This window comes from Anolis sagrei, chromosome 3 (genome assembly GCF_037176765.1).
Source record: "Anolis sagrei isolate rAnoSag1 chromosome 3, rAnoSag1.mat, whole genome shotgun sequence".
Taxonomy (NCBI): Eukaryota; Metazoa; Chordata; class Lepidosauria; order Squamata; family Dactyloidae; genus Anolis; species Anolis sagrei.
The window spans coordinates 250,527,269-250,555,086 of NC_090023.1; the positions used below are offsets into that span (position 1 = coordinate 250,527,269).

Sequence of the window (27,818 nt, forward strand, 5' to 3'; positions counted from 1 at the left end):
TGATTTTCTTTCAGGCAATTGAATGTTTGCCATATATGTTGGAAACCACCTTGAGTCCCTTTGGGGAGATAGGACAGTATACAAATAAAGGTTATCATCATCATCATCATCATCATCATCATCATCAGGTCAACAAAAAAGGTAACACTAACAATGATTATGTCTTGCTCGGGCATTCTGGAATTGCATCCAGAGTATGAACTATGATATACCTTGGGGCAGACATGACAAAGTATTCAATAACTTTTTCAACTTATTCCAAGGACCAAAATTCTTAAACTATTCATTATTATGATCAACTTCATGGTCCATTTATGCCTATTTGGACTTTTGCCTAAAACATTACTATGATTAACTGTAAGATGTTCTATTTAGCAGAAAGTTCAAACTTATTTGAGCAACTGTCTCCTTCCAATTTGAGTTACAGAAAGAATTACCATATAAGCTACATATAACAATACAGGGTGATATAAGATGTTGTATAGCTGGGGAAAAATACAGTCTTTTAAAGAATGGTAAAATATCATTAATATATAAGGAAACAATGTGTGTGTGTGCGCGCACAGGTGTATTTAAATACACAATTAAAAGGAAATCTATTGCTTACCAATCTCTATCCTAACCCTCAACTTTGTGTTTTGGACTATATTTCCCAAAATTCCCTAGCCAGTGAACACAGTGACCATGTTGCTTATAGCATTCTATCCAACGTCATCAAAAAATAACTCTTTCTACACTCTGGAATTAGTGTACAAGTTCTTAAGCAAGATAAGACTTCTGTCCACACTAATCTAGAGATAATCTCAAGACAGTAAATCAAAGTTTAACCTTAATCTACAGAAGATGTATATAGGTGGTGTTTTGCCATATATTTCATGATGAGATGGCACATAGGCTAATACTGATAATACTTTTCCTAGCCTGAAATCCTCCTTGTTCTTTGACAATGACCTTAAAAGTGACAGCCAATTTTATTAAAGGAACATCTAATACAGAGGTAAGAGCTAAGTAACAAATCAACCTTCCATTTTCCAGGCAGTGATCTTTTTAACAAGGATTTTCAGAATTAGACCTGTGATTATTTTTGCACAGAAAGCATGTAATTTTGCACTGAACTTTGGTTCTTTCACATTTTGTCCTAGGGTGATTAATATATTTATGTATTATAAAAATATTTATATTTCTCCCTATGTCACAAGATTACATGATAGTATACCAGTAAAGCCATTGTAAGCCAATTAAAACAAATTTAAAACATGAAAAATGATTAAGTAGACTAAAAATGTATTGGTCAGTTTAGCAAATTATCAGGAAGTTTTCAAAGGCATTAACCACAATTTTATTTGGTGACCAAATGAAGCCTGCATTGAAACCAATGTTAGGGGATTCTACAGGTTGGGTGCCACTGCTGAGAAGGCCCACTCCCATGTCTTGACATAGTGTATTGACCCTACACTTGGAACACCACGTAGCACTCTTCCAGGAGGCCTCAATCAATGGGATATATAGAAGAAAACACTCCCTTACATATTAAATAATAGGGAAACAAGTGTTGCCAGATACCCAGAGCTACTTCATGAATATCATATAGACACCATGTTTAAAATAAGAGTGCCATTTTTGTAAAGAGCAGAATCATTCCAATCGGCAACAATTCCAATTAAGAATCTAGGGTAAGGTATACTTAGGATTAATGTCTAACCACAGATATTGTATGTTCTTCAAAGTATTCTTCCGTTTTTTCTCCCGGAAATTTAATATTACGTTTACAAAATTAACATGGATGCCTTCAGTACCCCATTTTTAAAATAAAATTGTGCAACTGTATTTTCTGAAAATGGGTTTCATTCTAGTTTCTATCATAAGGACTATCTCTTTGTAGAAATACCTGACAAGTATGACTCAGTTAACTAGCCGCCTTGGGTGATCCTGGCATCAACCTTTTTGGCACCTCTTCTTAGATGGATTGCCTTAGGCGCTATCCATTAAAGGAGGAAAAAGATAGTGCTTCCTGCCATTTCTGCTGCCAGGGTGGCTTGATGTATGAACTGTAGTCAATTGCATTTTGATTAATGTGGTCATGCTAAACTAACTATACAGGACAATACTAATTTGAAGATTGCAAGAAAATCCATTTTATGGGGGAAATGGATTGATAGTGGGATTTATATTCTGGCATAATTGAACGTTCCAGACTAAGAATTTTTGACAATCTCAGTACTACAGTCTGCTTATTAATTACTCTTGAATGTATCATGTGCTTAAATGGATATAGGCATAAAACTAATTAATCTAGCATTAATTGCTTAGAAAATGTTAGACAGAATCTTGTATTAACTACTTCATTAAATATATTAACTAAGTATGCTAAATATACAAAAATGTTCTGGAGATGTACATCTAATTATTATTATTATTTGTATTCACAATGACCGTTGTGACACTATTGCCACAACTGTAGCTCCCTCCACCCACATCTACTCTATCAGGTATCAATTCCATGGAGAAAAGGAGACAGCAGTGTGGGTAAATTATGTTTTCATCAAATTGGGAGGGGAGTTCAGGCAAGGATACATTACTTAGTTAAGGTATTTAATTTAGGACTTTCTCACACTAACAATTGTGTCACAACAATTGTGTCAGTGTAAATAATGGATAAATACTGATTTGAGAATCTTCTCTTAATTAGCACAGCTGTGATTGTTCAGTAATCTGTGATCATATGATCACTCATCTACTCAGCCTCATCTTCCTGACTTATTCCCTATTCAGCATTCCTTTTTAAATGTCTAGTGAAGTTTTGCAAGCTCAGCATTAAAAAACTAAAACAGATCAGCAAAGTTGTACAATAGGTAGATAGATAGATAGATAGATAGATAGATAGATAGATAGATAGATAGGTTGGTAGGTTGGTAGGTAGACAGACATGTAATATAACCACTCTGGGAATAGCAAGGAAGAAGAAAGAAAAACCTGCCCACTGATATTATGTGACTCCCAGCATGCCAGCACAAAAGTGAAAGGGACCCATCACACTGAGGTAGGTAATGGGAATGTAGTGGAATAGAAAGTTAATTGTAGGGTTTTCCATAAATAAAAGAGAGAAGGGAATCGTGTGGAGAGGAGAGGAAAAGTGGTAGTATGATACAAATGACATAATGTGATAGGGAACAGTACTACATCAAGGAATTGTAGTTTATCAAGGCCCAAAGGCTAAAAAGAGTGCAAGTACCAAGCAGCAAAAGGTGAATAATCTCAAATAAACAGCTACAGGGGACATCACATGGATTTAGATGCCTCTGCACTAATGCCTAGAGCATGGGAAATTAATAAGATGAACTGGAACTTTTAGCACAACAAAACAGTTAAGATGTAATAGACATAACTGAAACCCGGAGGGCTGAGTCCTATAAGTGGAATGTAGCAATTGATGGATATAACTTATTTCAGAGAAATAGGCCAAAAAGGAGCAGGGGTGAAATAGCATTGTATGTCAAGGATGTTTACACCTGTGAAGAGATGCAGATTTCAATCCTGGAAACCAGGTTGAGAGCATCTGGATAAGAATTAAGGAAATAAGGACTGAAAAAGATTTAGTGGTGGGGGTCTAGTACAGACCTCCAAACCATATGGAAAAACCATATGGATGAAGCCTGCCTTGACCAGGTGACCAAACATGCAGAAAGAAAAGATATAGTTTCCAAATCACAACCTCCCCAAACTGCTGCAAGCTGGATAGCAAGTGCCCTAGAAGCAAGCAAAAATACAGCAGAGTCCTTTCACAGCAAACACGGGTGCTTCAGTTCATCTATTAGCAGAGTCAAATTGCCAGTGTGTCACCTTATATACACACATGGTTTGGTAAACTCATGGATTCAGGTTTTCATCCATAATATCAGGATGCTTTAATATGCACAGTTAAAATATATACAATATAATCACAAGCTTGGTTGGTGGGAATGAGAGAGAGGGCCATTTCAGTAGCTGCTCCTTGACTCTAGAACTCTGGAATATTTACGGAAAGTCCTGGTTTGGATTGTTAACTTTCCATGTGTAAATAGTTTACAGGTGGTGCTTCCTCCTTTGTTCCTAAAAACTGTTCTGGGGTGGTGGGGGACAACTGGGAATGGTGTGGGCTGTAGATGTGCATTGTAACCTATGAGGATGGTCACAGCAATACAAAATGGGGAACAACTGGCTCGACAGCAATACTTGTGAAAAAGATCTTGGAGTGCTCGTGGACAACAAGTTAAACATGAGCCAACAATGTCATGCACTGGAACAAAAGCCAAGGGGTTTTGGCCTCCATAAATAGGAGTATAGTGTCAAGACCCAGGAAAATTATGCTACCCCTCTATTCTGCCTTGATCAGACCACATCTGGAATACTGTGTCCAATTCTGGGCACTGCAATTTAAGGAAGATGCTGAGATTTGTATTTATGTTTTTAATTGTTAATTGTTACTGTTTTACATGGTTATTTTATATGTAATTGCTTTGACTATATTTTTTATCTTGTAGGGCATTGATTGCCAAATGTAAACCGCCTCGAGTCTCCTTCACGCTGAGAGGGGCGGTATACAAATAAAGTAAATAAATAAATAAGATGTTGACAAGCTGGAATGTGTCCAGAGAAGGGTAACTAAAATGATCAAGGGTGTGGAGAACAAGTCCTATGAGGAGCTGGGCATGTTTAGCCTGCAGAAGAGAAGGCTGAAAAGGAGACATGATGAGGGCCATGTATAAATATGTGAGAGGAACTCATAGGGAGGAGGGAGCAAGCTTGTTTTCTGCTGCCCTGGAGACTAGGATGAGAAACAATGGCTTCAAACTACAGGAAAGGAGATTTCACCTGAACACGAGGAAGAACTTCCTGTGAGAGCTGTTCAGCAGTGGAATTCTCTGCCCTGGAGTGTGGTGGAAAATCCTTCTTTGAAGGCTTTTAAACAGAGGCTGGATGGTCATATTTGGTGTGATTTTCCTACTTCTTGGCAGGGGGTTGGATTGGATGGCCCATGAGTTCTCTTTATGATTCTTTGATTCTATATACAATATAACCACAAGCTTGGTTGGTGGGAACGAGAGAGAGGGCTTTTTCAGTGGCTTCCCCTCAACTCTGGAGCTTCCTGCTTAGGGAAGCCAGAATAGCTCCTTCCCTGCTGTCCTTCCAGTGACAGGCTAAAACCTTTTTATTCAGGTAGGCTTTTAAAGAAGAAGGTTTTGAAGATCAAGCCAGGAGTGCTGTAATTTTTAGCTTTGAATATGTGATTTAACTGAATTTTTAATACCATTTATACTTGATTCTGTTTTAATGTTTGTATATTTTTAGATTTTAAATTGTATTGAAATGCTTTTAATGCAAGCCACTTTGACAGAAAAAAGGGAGTAGAAATAAATGTAATAATAATAACTGTGCCACTAAGGTTTCTCTTTAAGACATTTCAGGGGGTGATGATTTTGCCCAAGTCAACCAGACCCTCTAATTTAATCACCAAAGTCTCTTTCTTGCAAACATACTTATTATTCACAATTAGAGACAAAGAAAAGTCCTGCAAGGTGGAAACAATTGGGAACATGAGATATTTAGCCAGGTAATTAAGCAGGTATCCTGTTAAGTGTATAACAGCCTCCCGAAATGTCCTGGCTGGAGTGAAGGGGTGGAGAGATCCTCTGTGATTGGCTGAAGAAACACAGGAAATCCCTTGATGCACTTAAGAGATTGGTAACAATACCTCCTAAAGGGAACAGCCATTGCACGTTGAACAGGCTGTCTCCCTGGTGACATCGCGTCCATTGAGTTCCAGTCAAAACCCCAAAGGGGGCTTTGCATTTTTAGAGGGATGCCCAGTTGCAAATCCAGAAGGAGGAAAGATGGAAAGAAATGCCCTCGCAGCAGACTAATGAGTTCATGGGAACCTTGAAAACTTCATGCAACAACAGCAGCAGCAGGAGCAGCACACCATGTCTGAAAGGTAAGAGTCCGAAAATGGAAAAGTAGCTTTAGTCTGTGCTCTGTTCACTTGACACACTTTGAAAAAAACCAAGATAGGGTTACAGGATTAAGTATCTTTATAAATGCAGAAGTAGCAGCGACTGAATAGTTGAGGCCGGCTTTGGGGCTATGAAAGCAAAGAAGAAATGTGTCATTTGTTCATTACTGAAGACAAATAGCATCTTCAAAGCAATGGATTATTTATGAAAAGCAGGTACAAGCCGCTGTGCAAATGCAATATTAAATGTACACCCGTTAGCGTTATTGACGACTAGCCTGGCGCTCAAGTTATATATCCACCAGCAAGGGCTAATTATATGTGATATGGCTAATTATGGTAATTGGGCCTGAATGGCAACTCGGAGGCATTTTCTGCGCAGCAAGTAAATGGATGCCACACTGTTGGGATAATCATTCATGGGGCAGCCACATGTTTCAAAGGGAATGTGCATCAATAAAATTGCTCCCAAACTGTTCTACTTGAATAGTCAACAATTCTGATGAAACCCCAAAAGATATATTGTTGTCCATAATGGCTTGAACGTGGCAAACTGAAACAGCAAGCCTTCAAACTGTGGCAGTTAGGTTCTTCTGATGGCAGATGAAGAAGTGATCTCAGATCACCAGAACAATGGTGACAGAACAAAGGGGAAGAATGAAAATAGCAGCCATGTTCAGAGGATGTTTTGTGTAAACCAGGAATTTCAAGGTTGTCAACCAACCAAGAAAGAAAAAGAAAGAAGGGAGAACTTGCTTTAAAATTTTAAATTCAGTGATTAGTTGTCAATTTCTCCCTGACTTGTTTGCCTGTGAGGAGTTTACAAGGTTGAGCATCCATTATTCAGAATTCAAAGACATTCAAACACCCAATGTATTCCAGATGGGTGGTTGAAATAGTGACACTTTTGTTTTCTGATAGTTTAATATATAAAAACTTTGTTTCATGTACAAAAACATTAAAATATTGTGTATAAAATTACTTTCAGGTTATGTGTGTAGACTTGAGTTCCCATCTCCAAGATATTTTATTATGTACATATGGGTACATACTTGTATATGAAAATACAAGTATTCCAAAATTCAGAAAAATTCCAAATCCAAAACAGATATAGTCACAACCATTTCAAATAAGGGATACTCCAATCTGTATTAGACTTCACTTGTGACTCTCCAGATGCACTAGGCTGCAACTCCAGTCATTGCTTGTTGTGCTGTCCAAGAATGATGTGTAGTCTTATGGGAGCTACCAGTTTGAGGGAAAGTCTTTTTGTGAATTGTGCTGTTTAATTGTTGGACACATTGGAGGATTGAGTTGCTTACTGAATTTACTGATCTCTCTACATGCGTTCCTCAAAAAAGAAAAAAGCCTGACTTCAGCATCTTTCCAGTTCTGGATCTGCCTCCTAACATGGTATCACAGTTTTACTTTTCAAAAGCTGACAATCTGATCCCACATGCTCAGTGAGTGTTGACTTGATCACCAGCAACCCAGCCATGCATCCTTTCTGTGCTATACATGGGGAGCCTCAAATTTCTCAGAAGCATTTACAGCAGTGCATTGGTATTTCCCCACTCCCCGCTGTGTGTTTGCTGTTGGAAATATCAAGGGTTTCAGACAAACCTGTAATTTCAGGAACCAATTTGAATATGCTGGAGTTCCACTAACAGCTCTTCTTGGCCCTATGAGTTTTGCAATTCAATTATTCTATGTGACCTTAAATGATCTTGATTCCCTTCAGTGCGTTTCCTCAGAGAACATGAATTCCAAAATACTGATCCTTCAAAAGTTATTGTAGAATAGTTCCCATCATCTCTGATCTCTGACAAAGTTGGAAGGAATTGAAGAAAGAGGGGGTGGAGGCTTCCATCAATATTTGGGAAACATCATTTTCCCTGATATTTGTACCATCTTAAGTAGTGCTTGCTTTAGAAGATTTGCTGCCATAAGAGCAATCAATGATTTGATTTATGTACTTAAATTAAATACTGTATGTACAGGCCTATGATCTGAATGACTAAATCCATATCAGTGAGTTCTAAGCATGATAGATTTTGCAAAGAAAAAGCTTTGTCTTGAGAAGAGGAAGTAGAATTGGTATTTGCAATATGTAAAGAATGAATCTAACCAGATCTGGGGATAGTTGCATCTTCTGGAATTCAAAACCTTAAATCCTTCAGACAACACTGTCACTTGCTCTAATTGTAGTCCATAAACATGACATTTCCAAGCTCTAGACCAAATTATGGTTCTCTAAAAGCATGGTGATACAAGAACTTCCTGCAGCTGTTATTTTGGGGAGCGGGGGTAGGAATCAAGGAAACCCCAAAACAAAACAAATTAGATGACTGAAGAAAATCTTTAGGAACAGAAATGAGAACAGGATGATGACAATGATGCTGTAACAACAACAACAACAACAACAACAAAAACAGTGGCCTTCCAAGTAAAGAAGCCTGTTCTCTTTTCCCCAGCTGGGAATACAAATCATCCAAGTAGCAGAAGATATTTTCAGATTTTCAACCTTCAACATATCACTGAGATTCAGTGATGAACTGGAGTCTAAACAAGAAACTTTTTCAAAGTCCCAGTCAAGGATCAATGGTCAGGCTTTTGCCTTGCAATGATAGTGTTCACATTGTGTAACATCACTTGATTTCTCCACCTTTGATTACTCTCTGATGAACTATCTCATGAAGAATATAATATTGGCACTTTTTGTGATTCAGAATTGAGTGGTGGTTCATTCACACATTTAAATGATCCTTTGACATCATAATAGATGAATGATGGACATGCCTGTATGAGTCAGAACAAACTGGTTTGTATTGACTTGCTTCTGGTCTATCCCCAAAGGCATACTCTGAGATTTCTTAAAATGTTGGGAAAAGCACCTGAAAAATGGCATTCTCCCAGAAAAGCTAGAGGCACCGCAGGTTGTTGTTAGAGCATTAGTGAAATGAATTCCTCTCCTGAAGTAAGATCTGTGATTTATGGTAACTACCTATTTGTCACTGCAGGCAAAAGAAGGGAAATAACTCTGTCGTGATAGAGAGTGTGAATCTCATTTCCTCTCTTAGTGGTTGCTATAATCTCAAGCACATTTCCCAGAGGGACCATTTGGAGAGTCAGTTGAGCCAAGGGACACTCCAATCTAGACCGAAAGTTGGGGTAGTTTAAAATATAGTGAGCAATAATTGTTTTAAATTGCATATTGCCTCTACCACTGAAATTAGTTTTAGTTCACCCTTAAGAGGTAATAAGAAAAAAGGAAAGAAAGTGGAGAAATTTACCATCTAGATGAGACCATGACTGTACCTATTTTGAGTTTTAAAACCACATGAGGTATTGTACGTAGCTACAATCATCTTAATCTCAGTAGCTGAAGTGATGTTCACTCATTGTGCCTGCGCCTGTAATGATCAGAACTTTGAAAAAGTATCTTTTGGCCTGGAAATGTTGGACAGGTCTGGAAAATGTGTTCCAGAAGAGTATCTCTACCACCACTGCAATCTCCATCAGTGACGTATTTAGTCCAATACAGGATAGTCTGACTAAGCATGCATCTACCCTGTAGAATTAATGCACTTTGACTGCTATGGCTCAGTGCTATTTAGTTATGGGAGTTAAAATTTTCCAAAATGTTTTGCTTTCTATACCAAAGAGCGCTGGTGCCCCACCAAACTATAACTCCCAGGATTCCGTCACATTGATCCATTGCGCTATGCTATGTTTTATGACACCAATTATGCATTAAATGACTTCACTGCATAGCTCTAACAAAAGTCACCCATTTGCAGGGTGGTTTTCTCAGATCATTTCCAAAACCTTGCACACAGCAATGATCTAATGTAGTTATATGGACGGCAATAAAACAGTAAATTACTTTTTATCTGCTTAGTAACAGAGGCATGTAAAAGTCATTTTGATGTCCAGTTTCATAAATGAGCCTGGTGCACAAAAATACATGCAGAAGATGTTTGTCAGTCCTCCAACTGACACCACTACAACAGCCATCTCTTACAAAAACAAAAAAACACTGGAAATGTATACATGGATGTTTATAAAATGAGCCCTTCATTTTACCATCTGTAACCTGCAGGAGTGTCCTTGTGGAGCACAGCAAAATTAAGGATAAGCTGAGGGCTGTTCTAACCATGGACAGTTAACTATGGTGATTGGTGACAACATCAAAAGGGAGATGGTGCATGTTGGCAGATAGGTGTCTCAAACCATTGTTCTGGACTGTGAAGATAACATCAAATGTCTGTAGATAGGTGGATGCCCTAAAAACACAAGCAGGACCATGTAAGTTTATACCAACAGTCTACCTAAACCAACTTTCAGTTCATAGCCCACCAGCAGGGCATGCTACATCTTCCATTTCAGGTTTCACAGCAATGGATATATGAAGGATATACAAAGATATCAGATGCTGTATGTCTGCATAACCATCCTCACTAGAAGCAAATTAAGGGAAAAGGCAGAAGACTTTGAGGTACCAACTGGTGGTAGATTTCTAGAAGTGAAAAGTCAAGAGCCATCAACCCTCTTGGACCCTTAGGATACATGTGTGCCACAAATTATCCAGCCCAACCTTAAAAAATCCCAGATCTTGTCATGCATAGGGATCCTGGATATCTCAAACAAGAATGGAAAAACAAATTGGCAGTGGTGTGATGGAGGCATCTAATAGTCCCTTTGAGGCCAACTGGATTATTTCAGTACCACCTTTCCATGTTTGGATAATGAAGTAAAGCAGCTGGTCTCAGAAGTCCTGAATTCCCTTTTCCCTTCCTTTTTATGCAGATACTTTAAAAGTTTGAAAAATTGTAGACTGCCTTAACAAAAGACCACATGGAAAGGAGATTTGCAAATTTCCTTTTTTAATTCACTTTTTCCAAACAGTGAATTTTGTGATAGCAACATATAGGTCTTTTCAGAAGTTTTCTCAAATAGCGACACTGCTTGAATTTGAAGTCTTTTAGTACTTTATATTGACCATGTACTCTTCCTTAGAAGAAAGGTTCTATTAGCATTCTTACTGGAGCATGTTATAGAAACATCTCTCTTTCCTCCCGTGTGGAGCTGTTAAATCATGTTTTGTGACAGACCAAGGGGCTTGCAGATTAACAGGAATGTGGCTTGTTGAATTGGGTATTCCACTGAAAATAAACATTCATGCCATCAAGATATTTCTCACTTGACTTCTCTCTGCCTTTAGAGATATTCATTTGCTTGAAATCACAAGCTTGGAAACTGCACTGTTATGCAATAAAATAAATCAATTTCAGTTCTTATTCCCAATCAAAAAGTAAACAATGGAAGATCTTGTGGTGTACGTATTCTCTGTGTTACTCAGTTCTGTAAAGCCAAGGGCAGTATAGGGGAAAGGAAAGGAAAAAAAGGGAAAGGGACGAAAAAGGTAACAAGGTGCATTTAGAGCAAGTTTAGCAAAGATGATCATCCTGTAGCCTCTAGATATCACTGATATAAAACTCCCATTATCCTCCCCATTGGCTAGGCTAAAAAGGGCTGATGGGAGTTGACATCTGACCATACCTGGAAGTCTTCACATTCCTTACCTCTGAAGTGAAGCTGTCAAGTTGCTCTGACAATTTGACCGCCTTTATAAGAATATCTTGTGTATCATGTTATTTCTTTTGGCCTTTCCATGTTCAGCTTCTTTATTGAATTCACTGGCCTTCTAGTGCTTCCATTCTTTTGTCCAGTCCTGAGCAGTGTTGCTCAGTGCAGCAAATTTTTGAGATACGCTATGCATAGATTCTTTTTAAGAACTCACTTGGTCTGCTGAGAAATCCCAGGCTATTTCACTGACATTTCCATTTAAATGGATCAGGGGGCTGACATGACAGACCTCTGTCTGAGACCCAGAAAGCTGCGGCTAGTAAGAATAGACAAAATTGAATCAGAAGCAGTCTCTCTCTCACTCTCTCAATATCAGTGACTATGAAATGTGACTGTATTCATGGCTGCTTACATGTGCAGCTACTGAATGCAATATTATATTGGTCTTTGGTCCTGTAAACTTTCAAAGTAATGTGTTGGATGGAATAATTGACAAGCAATTTAATTACTTATAACTATGGATTTTTCTTGGTTACAACATTGTAACAAAGTTAAATTTCAAAAATAATGTAATGGAATAGAGCTATATATACCACAGTAGCACTAAACATTTAATTTGGCATCCTCCCACCACCCAGCAGCAGTGAAGACTGACTGAAGGGAGGGCTCCTACTGCTGATGTTTATTGATGAAGGAGAAACAGTTGGCTCAGCTTGGGAGGGAGTAAAATGAGGGGGTGCTCTTCAAAAGGGGGCACCTGTCTGTATTTTCCCCCAGTTGCTCAGGTTATGTGGACCTTCATGATTTGAATCACCCCCTCCCTTACATCCGTTCCAATAAGAATGAATAACACCATCCCCTCCCTGAGCTTGGCAGCCACCAGGGTGGGGAGTTTTTGCATGGAAAAGGGGGCACAGATTATCCCTCTGCATCATCCCCAAAAGAGAATATACCTAAGCTGCAGGTATATATGTGTAAGTCATTGGTGGACCCAATATCATGGGGTTGCGGATCCATCCCAGATTTTATGGCCACTTTTGAAGGCAGTATCAATTAGCAGATCCACCAGCTGCACGTGACGTACAAAAATAATGACACTTTATTGGAGAATGGATTATGGGTTCCTAGTTGCTTTTTAGATTTTATTTTCAAGAATATTGCATAAAATGTATGTATATATATCTTGTAAGCCGCCATTAGTCCCCTTCAGGGTGAGAAGGGCGGCATATAAATGTTGTAAATAAATAAATAAACATATTTACATGAATTTTTCAGATTTCAAATTCTGAATCCTAAGGTTCCACATGTATGAACACACACCAGAAGTGTAGCTATGGGGAAGAGCAGCCAAAATAAGTATTTCCCTAACAAATAAGAATTCTTCCCAATGAACCTTTCCTTCAGTTTTGAAATTTCTAGCAATAATGTTGGCTGCTAATATGGTTTAGAATATTAGACATTAATCTGTTATATCTCCTTAGCTCCTCAGGTCTGAACACAAGCTGCTTCAGGTTCTACACCTCCCAATCATCTTCTTGCTCCGATTTAAGCAATCTAGACATTTGTTTACCAGTGTTGTCATCAAGGAACAGAGTGATACATCAAATACATCAACCAAGCTACGATTCTGGCATTGCCTCTCCAGTAAGCATTCTGGTTCTCGTTTCTGTGGAAAGAAGCCCAAATTGATGGTAACCTCATTACTAGAATCTCCCTCTTAGCAACTCCTCCTGTGTAATGATAAAAATGAAAACCTTCTCCCTAAATTTTTGCCTTCTGATGTAGGAAGTTAGTTATTATAACAGGGCAAGAAATATTGTCCTGTGAATAGGTTGAAGAGACTAAATGGATTGCCTCTCAATATCCACCTTAGGTGTGGATTTCAATAATTATTATTATTAGTAGTAATACTATTATATTTATTTATATCCCACTTTTTTCTCTCCTAGAAGAGACTCAAAGCAACTGCAGTGATCCATACCCATTCACAGGAATGAGGCTATTTGCCAAAACACAAAGAGGCAATCAGTAAAAAAAACAAAACAAAAAAACAACCATTTTATTTACTCGCCCATGTAAAGGTTGCTTACCCCAGAATCTTCAATGAGAAATACCTTCACAAAGTGAAGATGTTCTCTTCAACCTGAGCCCAGAGCTTAAACCGAATGACAAGGATCCATGCAGGTGCCTCTAGAACAGGCATGGACTCACTCTGACTAACCTATCCAAACACACAATAAAAACAGTGAAAAAGTATTGGAATTTGGTGAGAGATATATCAGGTTGTGAGAGACACTTCCCCCCCTCCCCCAATTACTCATAGGAGAACACAAAACATCAGGGATCTTTACGCTGCAAACAGAACATCCAAAAGAGTTAAACAACACTAATTCATATGACTGTTTTTATAACAGTGGAGGTGTTTCCCCAAATGTATTCAGAACTAATAATGACATCACAACCACCTGACCAAAGGGCAAGCTAAGGCCTAGGGGCCGGATGTGACTCCCAGGCACTTACCTTAGGTACTCCTTATTTTCCTTGACCTCTTGGCATAAGGAGATGGTGACCCACCACATCTTTATGACAGAAAGATAAGGGAGGAAGGCACGCAGCAGCTGGGAGCCCTCCGGAACAATCTCAGCTACTGCCCATCCTTATGCCAGGAGAACAACCTGATGATGACCCTTGCCCTTTCCTGGCCCTCTCTATCCAGCGTGTACCCGCCCCCTTCCTCCTGGCCCAGCCTGCAATGAGGCCCCAAGGCAAAAATGTTTACCCATGCCAGCTGTAGAACCAATTTTCTCAAACTGTACTCCTCCTGATGCTTTGAACTTCAGCTCACACAATTCCTAACTGCTAGTTAAACTGGCTGGGATTTCTGGGAGCTGAAGTGCAAAACACCTGGTGTAGCAGCATTTGAGAAATACTGCTCTAGAAACAAGAGCCAGAGTCAGTTTCTCTGTTGTGGGATGGATTTCACTTTCATATCTCCTCATCAGGTAGCCATCTATTTGTATGTTGGTTTGCTTCATTTCATACCTCACTTTGTTCTGTTTTCATATAGCCAAGGTAGCTTACAACATGTACTCATATTGTCAAGAAAACAAACCTCATCAATAATTGAAGGTGATCATGATAGCAGTACAACTAGTATGCAAAGGGATCTGAGGAAATAGGCTGAGTCAACAAAAAGCTTATACCACAATTTCTTTCAGTTACTTTCAAAGAAGCTACAAGAACCCTTTGCATACTGATAGTCAAGATCAACACAGCTATATCTTTGCGTACTGTTCGTAGTCATAATTCCTCATATAGATTTTTAATAGGTTTGTCTTAACTATTTTTATTTCTGTGGCTAAGAATATATTCTCATTTTTAAATGCTTACATGTGTTTGCAGAAATTACCGCACTAGCCCCACTTACCAGTAAAGTAAAGTAAAATAAAGACACATTCCCCTGTTAATCAGGAAGTAGCTGCCTGATGTAATTCCTTTTCCTCCCATTTGTGATTTCTGGTGCAAAGGGAAGAGAATGTCCTTCATTGCAAATCTCTCTTGTGCTGTAAATCATTTGTGCAAAGGGGGATGGGAACATAACACAGGCAGTTTTTTTATTACCATGGGGAAAAACTGCCAACAATCTCAGTATATGCTTACCAGTAAGAGAGGTCTAGGGGACTTTCACAGTCCAAAGGTATCCTCTAGAATACATTGTGTAGCTTAAGAGGGCTTACATTTAAAAAAAAAACGACTACTTCTGCTACTATATTGAGGTCCCTAATGCAGGCAACAGTGGGGGAATTTGCTGGGCAGCATGGTGAATCCATGGGACAGCATGGATTCCTATGCCCAGCATCACCGCCTTCCCCATCACACAGGGGAAAGTGTTGCTGCCTGGCTTCCCCCATGATTGTCCCATTGTAAGCTATGAGAACACAGGTAGCTAGCTGTGTTTTCAGGGCTCAGTCCTAGGATGCTTCCAGGGTGGAACCAGGACAAACCAGGGTGGAAGTAGCCCTGTGTCATGTGAAGGGCTTCAGCAGGCTCAATTCTAGAAGCATCCTAGGATGCAGCCTGATGAGATGTGATGTGATGAGAGCATAGTACTACTTCCCTTTACCCATGTACTACTGCTTCTATGAACATTATCACATTATATTGAGGTCTTAAAGCTGGGAACAGCATTCATTTGGCAGAAGGGCAAATCCGTGGAACCAGTGTGGAAACCTGTTGCCCCACTCCCCGCATTGTCCCCTTCACCAGCCCATAGGGTGAAGTGTTGTCACCCAGCTTCCCCAACAGTTTCTCCATTCAACCTTATGAGAACATGAAAAGTGTCAGAAATATTATGGGCCCAGCAGGAAGCTTCCAGTGTTCTCAGGGCTCCATTGTTGGAGACTTTCAACATGGAGCAAGGACAGAGCCCTGCTGGGAGTAGCCCTGTATCATGTGATGGGCTCTGTCTGGCTCCATGTTGAAAGCATCTGCAATGGAGCCCAGACTATGTGTGATGTGGTCGTAAAATTACTACTTCTATTACTACTGCTGCTGATGCTTTTTCTCCTCTGCTTCTTGTGCCATCACTACATAGCACTGTACAAGTAAAAGTCCAACAAGACCACTCCATTTCCTCAAGCTTATAGACGAATTAAGACATAAAACAAAAAGAAAAGTGGATGACAGTGTGAGAGGGGTTTAAGTCCAGCAGATATTGCTTCTTCTTCTCTCCCTCCAAGGCCATGGCAGTGGTAGCTCACATCTGTTTCTGGGTTTAGAATGATGGAGCTATACCTGCCTCTTATTCTCTCCCTCTGTGGCCAGGGCAGTGGCAGCTGGAATGAAGAGAAGCCCAAAGCACGATGGAACTGTGTCTGCCTCTTCTTTTCTGCATTTCAACAAATGTAAAAAGAAGCTGATTTAACAAAAGAGCCAGCCAGCACAATGCATGACCTTCCTTTGCAGAAGGACAAATATCATTGGGATTCACAGAAGACACAGCCAATGAGCATTGTACAAATATTGTTCTAGGGACAAGGGATGTGCCTTCATGGCTGAAACAAAGCCTAGCTAATTAGTGCTCTGGAAACCTAATGTTTCCTGAAAACTATAATTGATTTTCCATGAGATCAATCTAGGTGAAAAGGTAGTCTCAAAACCCCAAATTCAGTGAATGTGCTTCCAGCAAAAAATCACTGCTAAAAGTATATATAGATATGTTTTATCCTATTGAAATCATTTATATTAAATACAGTTAGAAGTGTGTTGGCTTATGGCCCAAATGTCTAGCCTGCCTTTCCTGGCATATTTATGTGAAGTATCCCCTGCTAGGAAATCTTTACAGTAGCCAATATAAATAATGAAAATGGCTCATTTCAGGTACCGTGAAATATGGTTGTAGCATGTACTTCCATCTGGACTGCTTCCATGCTAGATATTTAGAGCTAAATCATTCCCATTTCCAGTAAACAAAATGCTCTGAAAACAAATAAAAAGGTTATTTGTTTGGAAACAAAAGTAAAAAAGAAAATCAGAACTAACAAATGTGTCTGGCATTTCCCTGCTAATTTAATATTTATTTATTTATTTCTATTTATATCCCACCTTTCTTTACTGCGAAGGGGATTCAAGGCAGCTTACATATAGGCAATTATTCAATGCCTTAAAACACATACAATTCCAATAACATTAAATAATTAATAATGTCTGGCAAAAGGGAAAATGTATTTATTTTGCTTCTCTCCTTTGAAGCTTCCATCAGATTCTTTCAAGTATCTCACCTGGCATGAATTAGAAGAACATGATGTTCAAGGGAGTCAAATCCACTGTCCTCGAGTGAGAGAAGGTATAGAAATATATATGGTTTGTAAGCTCCATAAAAGCTAATAATAGTGGAATGTATTTTCAAAATTCTCTTTTTGAACCCTGTAGCTACACCTCTGGTTTGTTTCCTCCTTCCTGAATTTCCTCCACCACCAGTTACCACCTGAATTTCCTTGCTGGTAACTGGTAAAGTGTTGCTCTTGGTGTTGCTCTTGGTGGTAACTGGTAAAGTGTTCATTTCTCCCAGCTCTGATGCATATTCCATCAAAAAGAAAAACACTTTGAATTGCTTTATAAGCACTTCATTGACAAGGTGTCCACTAACCATTATGGGCTCTTGATCCAACAAAAGAAATGTATGAGGTATGTGCGAGTAAAATGACTCTTTTTTCCAGCATCCAGAAAAAAAAACACCTATACTGGAATACTGGAAAATGTATTTAAAGTTAAGTGGCTCATTAATTGATTTCTTTTTAAATGGCAACTGCCAAATCAACTAAAAAATTCCTTTTTTCAGATTTAATTAAGCATCTTTACTGTGCACAGGTTTGCAGCTGATGCACTGTACTGTCTCCACAACCATGAAGTATTAAGAAATCAGAGGATACAATGGAACAAAACAATCAGACCCTGGCAACAGAGATAAGAAGCAATTTGGAATGAGAATCAGTTGAAACAATACCAATTTGTTTTCTTGGCAACCAGCTCATACAGTTCCCAAGAGCAATCTTGAAAGCAATCCAATATGGCCAGGACATTATCTTAACAAAGCAGTCCTATCTAATTTTCCTATTTAATGTGTTCTTTTCCAATATACAAACAATGATCAGTCTGCAAGTTTTGACTTCCTTGAGATTTAGTTCTCCCACATATATTGTATTCATAAACACTGATAAAGATTATGCAAATATAATCTACCGTTCCAACCCACAGAGGTTTTATGGATTTGGGAAATGAATTCTTATAAGTGCGTATAATGGTCGCTGTTGTTGAGCTCACCTTCTACAGTTTAGGAAAAATTCTGATTGAACTCTATGGAGCTTAATCCTTATTTATTTATCGTGTTAGAAGTCAGTTGAAGGTACAGTTAAAATGTATTTAAAAACACAAAGTTTTAAAGAACTTGGCATTATGCTAAATGTCCCTTGACCAGAAGCTGGCCACTTGGAGTGCCTGTGGTGTCGCTGTGAGAAGGTCCACCATTGTGCATGTTGCAGGGCTCGGGTTGCATTGTAGCAGGTGGTCTATGGTTTGCTCTTCTTCACTCACATGTTGTGGACTCCACTTTGTAGCTCCATTTCTTAAGGTTAGCTCTGCATCTTGTGGTGCCAGAGTGCAGCCTGTTCAGTGCCTTCCAGGTCTTCCACTATTCTGTGTGCCCAGGAGGGTGTGTCTCATCTGGTCTCAGTCATTAATTGAAGTGCTGTGTTTTAGCCTGCCACTTTTGGACTCATGCTTACTGAGGCGTTCCTGCAAGTATCACTGTAGATCTTAGGAAGCTGTTTCTTAATTTAAGCTGTTGGCATGCTGCCTGATATCTGAAGAGAGGGTGGCTGAAGATGTCAATGCCTTGGTCCTTTCATTGCTGGCTGCTACATTCCAGTGGATGTCAGGTGGTGTGATACCAGTGAAACAGTGTAATTTCTCTGGTGGTGTGAGGTGTAGACATCCTGTGATAATGTGGCATGCTTCATTAAGAGCCACATCCACTGTTTTAGCATGGTGAGATGTATTCCACACTGAGCATGCATATTCAGCAGCAGAGTAGCAAAACACAAGGGCAGATGTCTTCACTGTGTCTGGTTGTGATCCCCAGGTTGTACCAGTATTCTTTTGTATGATATTATTTCTTGCACCCACTTTTTGATTGATATTTAAGTAGTGCTTTTTATAAGTCAGAACATGGTCCAAAGTGACTCCTGGGTATTTTGGTGTGCTGCAGTACTCCGGTGGTAATCCTCAGCTTAATTCTCAATAAATATAACATTGGAAGGGAAGCAATCTGTTGGCTCTTCAGGTGTTGATGGACTTTAAGTCCCAACATTTCTTACTACCAGCTATCCCATCAGCCAATGTTTCTATTTTATATATAACAATTTTTTTTAAGAAAAAACATATTAGAATAGCAATGATGCAACAAATCAACAATGCTGGATATATAATAGTATAACACTAAAACTACATAACTTCATTCTATGTACTACTACATAACTGCAAGCGAATACCTATTAAAAATGAAACATACACACACACACACACACACACACAAACAAACAAAAAGAAAGATAGGTAGATGGATTTCCCACTCACTATCTGATGGTTGTTATTCCTTATTAGTCTACTCCCTTCAAATGATATTATGTAATTAGACTTTTACTTTTGATAGCACTCTGCTAATTCATAAATCCAACAGTTGACAAATGCCTCCCTCATTGTTATGAAGAAGCAATACACAAATTCTAATATGTTTTAAATTTGGTCAAAGATTTCTCCTTAATCAGCATAGTCAATCTGTTCATCTCTGCTAGTTCACAAATCTTCATCAGCCCTTTTTGTGTTGGGATAACTAGTTCCTTCTTTCTCTGAGCATGAACAATTCCTTCTGCAGTTGTCATATTCCAAATTTTCTTTCTAACTTATTGTCCAGCATCTCCAACACATAAAACTCTAGTCTCATTGTGAATTTACCTTTAACAATGTCTTCCAAAATGAAATGTATTTGAGTCCAATATTTCTAGGCCTTTCCACAATGTTTTTGTCTGAACAGGTCCTTCTGAAGAAGAGTGTTTTCTCAGAGGAGAACATCACACTCTTTATGCAAAAAAACAACTGACAGAGAAAGAGAAATGGGAGCAAAGGCTACAAGAGGACTGGGAAAACTGCATGGTAGGAACTTGTTAAAAAATGAAGGTCTTCAGCTATATTGTGTTATTCTTAACTGAAACCACAGGGGAAGTAGGTGGTTTTCCTCCCCCCAGAGAATTAAAACAGCTCAAAGAAATTAATTTATTTAATCTAGAAAATAGTGAGTGAAAGGAAAGATTGAATAACAGTTCTATTAGCACTTCAACTCTAGTCAAAATTGGACACCACTCCCTTTCAACATACTATAAAATAAAGCAAGGAAACTCCAATCATCTAAGTTTCTCAGTCAAAAGTGGCACAGTGCTCATGTTTGGAACATGTTTCTTAGGGGCAGTCCTTGATGTATCTGATGTACCGATAGAAATTATTTATTAACTACTAAGGAAATTATTGTTGGTCTTCTTGTGATTACAGCTAGCATGGTGTAGTGATTTGAGTGTTGGACTATAATTTTGGAGACTAGAGTTTCAGTTCCAGCATACTCATGGAAACCTTGGGCAAGTGCTGGACTATAATTTTGGAGACTAGAGTTTCAGTTCCAGCATACCCATGGAAACCTTGGGCAAGTCACATACACTCGACCTCAAAAAAAAAAAAAAAGGCAAACCCCCTCTGAATAAATCTTGTAAAAAAAACCTGGTGATAAGTTAGAAACAACTTTAAGGCACACAATAGCTACATGTGATTGCAAACATTTATTGTGTGCATAAGTTTAAGTTGCTCACTAGTATCAGATAGATGGTGAACACCTGTGACATTGAAAAATAGATTTAAATTTCTTCAAGTCACTTTGTTCCAAATCATCCAGTGAGACTGGAAGGAAAACACTTCTGTTGTCTAGACTTTAATCACTTTGGTATTTAATATTTCATATAGCAATAAGCTAGGATTTCATACAATGGCAAGTAACGTGGCAACTAATATGTCATAGATGGTGGCAACCAATGTTAAGCTTGCTTGGGTCAAATTTGGCACTCTAATTTGATTTCAGTCAAGTATAACAGAGCACTCACACAGAAAGTCCTGACTAGCTCACGGTGAGCCTTGACATTCTGGAGTCCAGGATTTGAATTTCTGCTTGGTCTTGAAAACCCACTGAGTGAATATAGGCAACTCATACTTTGCCCCCATCAACAGTGCTATATAAGGCAAATTGAACCACATTATATGGTCAATATAGACTTATATAATGCAGATTGAACTGCATTGAACTAGATTATATGAGTTTATATATGTTATTATTACTAATATCAATTTGAAGAAGAAGAAGAAGAATTTAGCAGTGTAGACATATAAACTAGTCCAATACAGTTGATTTGCATTCAGAAACTGTGTTCTATAGCAGTGTAGATGAGGCTTCTCTTAGCCTTAGAGAGAGGCAAGGGCAAACATCTCTAAGCAAAATCTGTAAAAAAAAAAACAAACACTGTGGTGGGTTTGCCTTGTGGTCAGAAATACCAGAAGTCAGAAATAATTTGAAGGCGCACAACAACAATGAAGACTTTTGCCCCACAAGAAATCAAAGGGTCAAATAAGACAAAGTAGTAGAGATACATTAATGCACCATTTCTCCATTTAAACTTTTCACATAATTATAGAATCATAGAATAGAGTTGGAAAAGACCAGTCCAACCCCCTGCCATCAGGAAAAGCACAACCAATGCACCCTTGATAGATGGCCACCTAGCCTCTATTTATTTAACAGTTTCCAAGGAAGGAGCTTGGAAGGAGAGGATAATTTTATACTATTTCCCATACCACTTCCCCAATAAAAAACCTACAACCACCATGCTGAAATTTCCCATTAAATTTAGTTCTAATTTGTGGAAAAGAAGTTTTGTGTGCAAATAATCTCAAATAAACAAGATAAATGTTATAAATATAATCTTGAATATTTTCCCCTATACCAGAGTTTAAACCTTTCCTATCAAGATTTGGGAGACCTGTACCAAGTAGAAAACTGTATAAGGATTCTCCGTAGATTAATTCGAGTGGAGAGGCTTTGGCTGGTGGACAACTCATTGACAGATCTAAGTGCCATATGCTTGCCAAGGTAATCTTTATTTATTTATTTTAAAAAATGACCAGGACCTTTCAAGAATTCGCTATATTAATGGTAATGGTATATAGCATATGGTATGTTGCAGAATTCCACATATCCACATACACACTTTCAAACACTGGTCAAGATTCATTTCTTTTTTTTTCCAGGACTTAACAGCTCTAATTGTTCCAAGCTATGCTTTCTTTTGTTATCCCTCTATATGAAGTATTTGATAGCACACCTACTTATATATTTTACAGATGCAAAGAACTGAAACTCAGCAAAAATCATTTTACATCCTTCAAACAGCTGCCAAAAATTCCTGAAATTCACCACCTGACCCTTGATGAGAACAACATTGAGACTCTGGATGAATTGTCAGACCTGAGACACACTCCACTGGAATCCCTTGTGCTTGAGAGGAATCCTTGTGAGTTTCAAGAAAACTACAGAAAATTGTAAGTATTTGCATTGTGTTGCAATGTGATTGGATAATCATGTGTTCCTAAGAAAACATTAGTTGTCATCATTTTATATATTTGCAGTGTTGGAAGCTAGATATACAATGTTATAAAGATTGGCTTCACATCTACAATCATGATGCCATTGACATTAACACAAATATTATTAGAAATATTAGTATTATTTACTTTATTTATACCCTTCTTTCTTCACATAGGAACTCGGGGCAGCTAACAATCCTACACTTTGATCATAGTTTTAAAAAGTGCAATACAAATTTAAAAAACAATTTAATAATACACTGTGGATTAGGATAAAAACAAATTAAAATATAATAAATGCACTGAAAATATCCTTTCAACCTTACAACCTCCCTCCTCTGAAATCCCACCCATACTTCCTCCAGCAGCATGTCCCTTTTTCATTCCCAAATGCCTGCTAGTGGAGGAAGGCCTTGATCTGCTTGCAGAAGGCCAGGAGGAATAGGGCCAATCTGGTCTCTGCTTCCAAAGCCAGACAGCTTCAGCAACCAAATGACTTCTGCAGAGTGGCTTCTATTGTTTGTTTCACTTCAACTTTGTGACTGAAGATGGCTGTATACATCATCCTCCTGGAACTCCTTTATTGGTACAGCTGTCTGGCTTTTAATGTGGGCTTTAGGAGCTCAGATTGGAATGTGGATCATAGCCATGTCATTATAGCTACCTCACCTAAGCCAGATCTCATCCATTTTTGTATGCCGCAAGAATTAGGACTAGTGACACAGAGAAATACTCAATGCCATAGTCTCAACCATGGTTTCCAAATTCTTTACTATGACCCACCTGTTCCACTCCTTATGAGTAGTGAGTTAATTAATCTTATGTGATCTGAACCAGAAAAGTATTCTTAATTAAAGTCTTCTCAGTTGAAAAACAACAACAGGAACCTCACAACAAATGAGAAATAAAAAGGGCTCTATTAACATTTTGAGTTTAATAATCCAAAAGGTGAACAATGTGGCACAGCCATTTGTTGATTGAATGCCTGCTTGGTTGTTTTTGTCTGAGGCTCAAATAAAGATGACACCCTGTTACCAAAATCAGCTTTCTGCCAGAAGTGGGACAGAGTAGCTCTGTTGTCTGGCACACCATGGTACTTTGAAAGCCAAGGAAAACATGACCAGGTTTGAAGGCAATAACAAAGGATTATTCACCTGGGCAGATGGATGACAAAACAGCATAATTACCCCCCCCCCCCCCCAAAAAAAAAAACCCTGATATAACTCATACAGAAAAGTGCAGCACATTTTATACACTTTGGGATCTATTCAAAACTCCCACTCCCTCCCCTGGTTGAATAGGAAATGTGCATCCTAAGATCTGTCTTCTCAGTGGCTGAGACTTCCTCCTGACATCACAGACTGGGGTAGAGAGGAAGAGAGAACAGCTGGGATTGGTGGGGTTCAAAATTAAAGGTTTGTTGCTGTGCCTTCCCCTGAGGGTGTATGCCCCTTTGTCTAGACTGGAAAGAATGGGTATTTAGCACTTTGGAAGCTTGGAATAATTTCAGCAAAAAGAGTGGGGCTTGGGAAACTGGAAAGTCAATCAAGTGGGTAAACAAAGTCCTTGATGAGTTATGGGTCCTGTGGGTTGCTGGCAATCAGTCTCTCAGCAGAGAAATTCATTGAAAGAATCTGTATTGTTTTTCAAGACCGACACATAGTCCAAAGTCACATAAGCACAATATAATATAAATTATGATATTTGATAACCTTAGGTCTAATGGATCTTGTGCTGGTCTCGGTTATAGAAACAGAATGGCAACATATTGGAATTGGCAGTTTGATTATGTAAACTTTTGCAACAGTGAAGAAGGGAAAATGCAAAGAGACACCTAGCAGACCGGGCAAAGAGCTGGGTCCATTTTGTTAATTGAAGAAATGTATGAGGGAGAGGAAGCAGATGATGGGCTGGTATGAAGGGTTTCCTCAGAATTGCAAAAGAAGAGTTGATCAGATTAATCCTCCCAGGAATGTTTGGAGCTGAGCTACAGCTGATCTTGGCTCTAAAATATGTTATCAATTTATAGTTATTGTTATTAAGAGGGAAGTTGACTTTTCAGTAAGAACTCCTCTCCTATTTCACATACAGAAGCAGTTTTAACTGCTAGTTGAATTTTATGTCTATGTCGGAGGACAACAAGTTGGAGGAATAGAATAGAATACATGTCATAGATCGCAAGGGAACTACTGCTACTTCCCAATACCACCCACCACCTAAGGTGGTTTCTCACACCAACTAAAGGCAGGGCTGCATCTGGGACGTGGTGTCTGTACTGTATCTGAAATGTAGGGCTATGCTTTGTCAGGGGCAGGGAGTCAAGGTTGCACACACACACACACACACACACACATATACATACACACACACAGAGGAATGTGCAAGGTTCAGCAAAATGAGCACATTGCCCCTCAAAATAAGAATTCTGTCCTCCCCATGAAATGTGCATTCAGTATCCAACTTTCTAGTGGTACAGAGAGTGAGACACTGAAAATCATTTGCATTCACAGTACAATAATTCACATTCACATATCTACAGTACAATACCAGTATCTACAGGGAATATATTTTCAGCCAGACCATCATTATGTGAAATGATAGATATGTCTGAATGCTGTTGAATCACCTCACTTCTACTTCTGGGATACCACAGAGTTGAACTGGAGAACTTAAACATTCCTAGAGAGCTATTCCCTATAGAAAATTTCTACCTCTTCCAAAGCAAATCTGTGGCACCTTCTGGGGGAAGTATGCCATAGCATTTCCTGGAGGATCTATAAAACATTTAGAGAGACCATTTCTCTTCCTATACTAAATGTACGTAAGTGGATTCTTTACTGTACTGTGTTAATATTCTGCTAGTGATTTCTCTTACTCCTTTTCTTTGGATACCTAAACTGCATTTCTAAATGCTCAACTAAAGTTTTATGTTACTGCAATGTTGGATCTTTGGGGACTGAAGAAAAAAATAATCTGAGAGGAAGAATCTTTACTTTGCAAGGTAGTGCCCCGATTTGGCACCCATTTTCCTAGCTACATTCTTGAGTATCCAAATTCTTTGAAGCAGTCTAGATTTTAACTGGCAGCTGCAACAGAAAGCCAGAAGCATCGCCATTTTCTCGAACAAGCTCACTCAGAAACACTTCTTATATGTATTACAATTTTATTAATACAGAGGCTGCATTTTATGCTGTAAACTTCCCTAGAAAAATGATGGTAGTGACAGGCAGCTAAGAATCTGATTGCATATACAAATATGTCTGGCCCATGACAAGCAGAGGGTAAAACAGTGGGAGGAAAAGACATACGCAGGGATATGATGCACCTGCAAGGAAAATGTCTATTCAGTGCTCCTGTGGCCAGGCAAGAAAAAGTTTATAACAGAAGTGAGGAACCTTTGCCCTTCCAGATATTTTGGTTCTCTTTTCCCATAATCCTTTCTCATTAGCCAAGCTGCATGGAAGTCCAGGGAGTTGGAGCCCACATGAAAGGCCAAAAGTTCCTCCTACCTGGCTTAAGAAAAGAACTGAAGTGATCACAAATTCCTTAATGCATCAACAACCATGGTCGCTGTAAATTTATGTCTTCTGATTTTAGATTGGCATTATGGAAAATAATTTTAAGTCTATTCCCACATGTTGTGCTCAGTCACAACTAATCTCTATGTATCCATGCTTTCTTTTGCTCTTTCTAGAATTGGTTGCTGCAACAAAAATAGGACTTAAACACACACACACAGAGAGAGAGAGAGCGCTAGCAAATTTATTTCAGGCACAAGGCATCAAAACTGAATAAAGGGCAAATCCCACTGTCTTCTACCAGAACAGTTGCTCAGTTGTTTTTGCTGCCTGACATGGAGCAGCAAGTCATGCCTCCCACTAATGAGTTATTTTGGCACATGAGGCAGCTCTTGTCCCCCCACAACACCTCTTCTCTTCTTTGTCAGTAGAAGGAAAATAGTAACACACTAAACAAGAATTCACTATTACAACCCAAAACTGCTACTTTAGGTTGTTGTCCCAAGGTGTCTTAAAGACAGAACTAGGTCAACTTCCCATGACACATTTTCACTTTAAATGTATACTACTGCCATTCCTGCTGTCCAGAAACAATAATAATCACTCCATAAATATTTTTGAGAGAACAATAGACCCTCCTAGATAGTGGCCTGCAGCAGAAGATTATTATAAAGGCTTCTTTATAATAATCACAAGGCTTCTTTGGGACAATTTGTTCAGGCTTACCATTGCTTTCCTCTAAGGCTGAGAAAGTGTGACCTGCCCAAGGTCTCTCATTGGGTTTCTATGGCTGAGTGAGGATTGGAGTTCAGTACTCAAACTACTACACCACCATAGCTCTGCAGTGTGATTAATTCTCCTGAACTGCTTCCACTGTGAGATTGTAAAATTAACCTATGATGATAGTGGATTGTGAAATGAAAGGAACCCTACATCTTTCAGTCCTCTTTTATTCTTTATCAGATGGTAGAGACAACATGGAGTCTACTGTCAATAGTACAGAATATCAAGAGAAGAAATATTAATTCTGTATTTTGTTTTCTTCTAGTGTCTTCTCCAAGTTGCCAAACCTGAAAGTACTGGATGGAATCCCAAAACTGCCAGAGGACTGTCTTCCACCAGAAACAAATTTTTTATGTAAAATATGCACCATACTATAATATTATATTTTTTGTGATGGGACTCTAAGAATTGCCACAATTAAAGCAGTAAATCCTATAACTACACAAATCGTTTTATGGACCTATTGGCCAAGGCCAATGCTGTGCCAAAAGTTACAAAATCTACATCACAGAAGAAGAAAAAAAACTATACTACCTCAATGGAAAAAGGGGGAGAGTTCAATCACTTATTCTTTGTTCATACCATCTGAATGACTAAAGTATACATCTATTTATTATATTTTTATATCTAGTACTTTTTTCCCAAGGAGCTGCTAAGACTTTTTTCCCAAGGAGCTGCAACCAGGCCTGTAGCCAGGATTTTGA

At 38.7% G+C, this 27,818-nt stretch overlaps 1 protein-coding gene across 1 annotated transcript; it reads left to right on the top strand.

The window, feature by feature from the left end:
• Positions 1-27,818, top strand: LOC132770527 (leucine-rich repeat-containing protein 46-like). Its single transcript, XM_060767570.2, has 8 exons — positions 1-141; positions 5,836-5,971; positions 13,060-13,222; positions 17,330-17,423; positions 20,169-20,287; positions 22,177-22,319; positions 22,571-22,768; positions 27,380-27,818. Exons 2-8 carry the CDS (start codon positions 5,928-5,930, stop codon positions 27,489-27,491), a joined length of 873 nt encoding a protein of 290 aa, XP_060623553.2. The 5' UTR covers positions 1-141; positions 5,836-5,927; the 3' UTR covers positions 27,492-27,818.

Excerpts from the sequence above, each read along its gene's own strand:
- LOC132770527 (XM_060767570.2), top strand. The coding sequence starts at position 5,928 with ATGCAACAACAGCAGCAGCAGGAGCAGCACACCATGTCTGAAAG. Across the intron at positions 5,972-13,059 it reads CAGCACACCATGTCTGAAAG|CTCCTCAGGTCTGAACACAA; the intron begins GTAAGAGTCCGA and ends ATATCTCCTTAG. Across the intron at positions 13,223-17,329 it reads ATTCTGGCATTGCCTCTCCA|CTTCCATCAGATTCTTTCAA; the intron begins GTAAGCATTCTG and ends TCTCCTTTGAAG.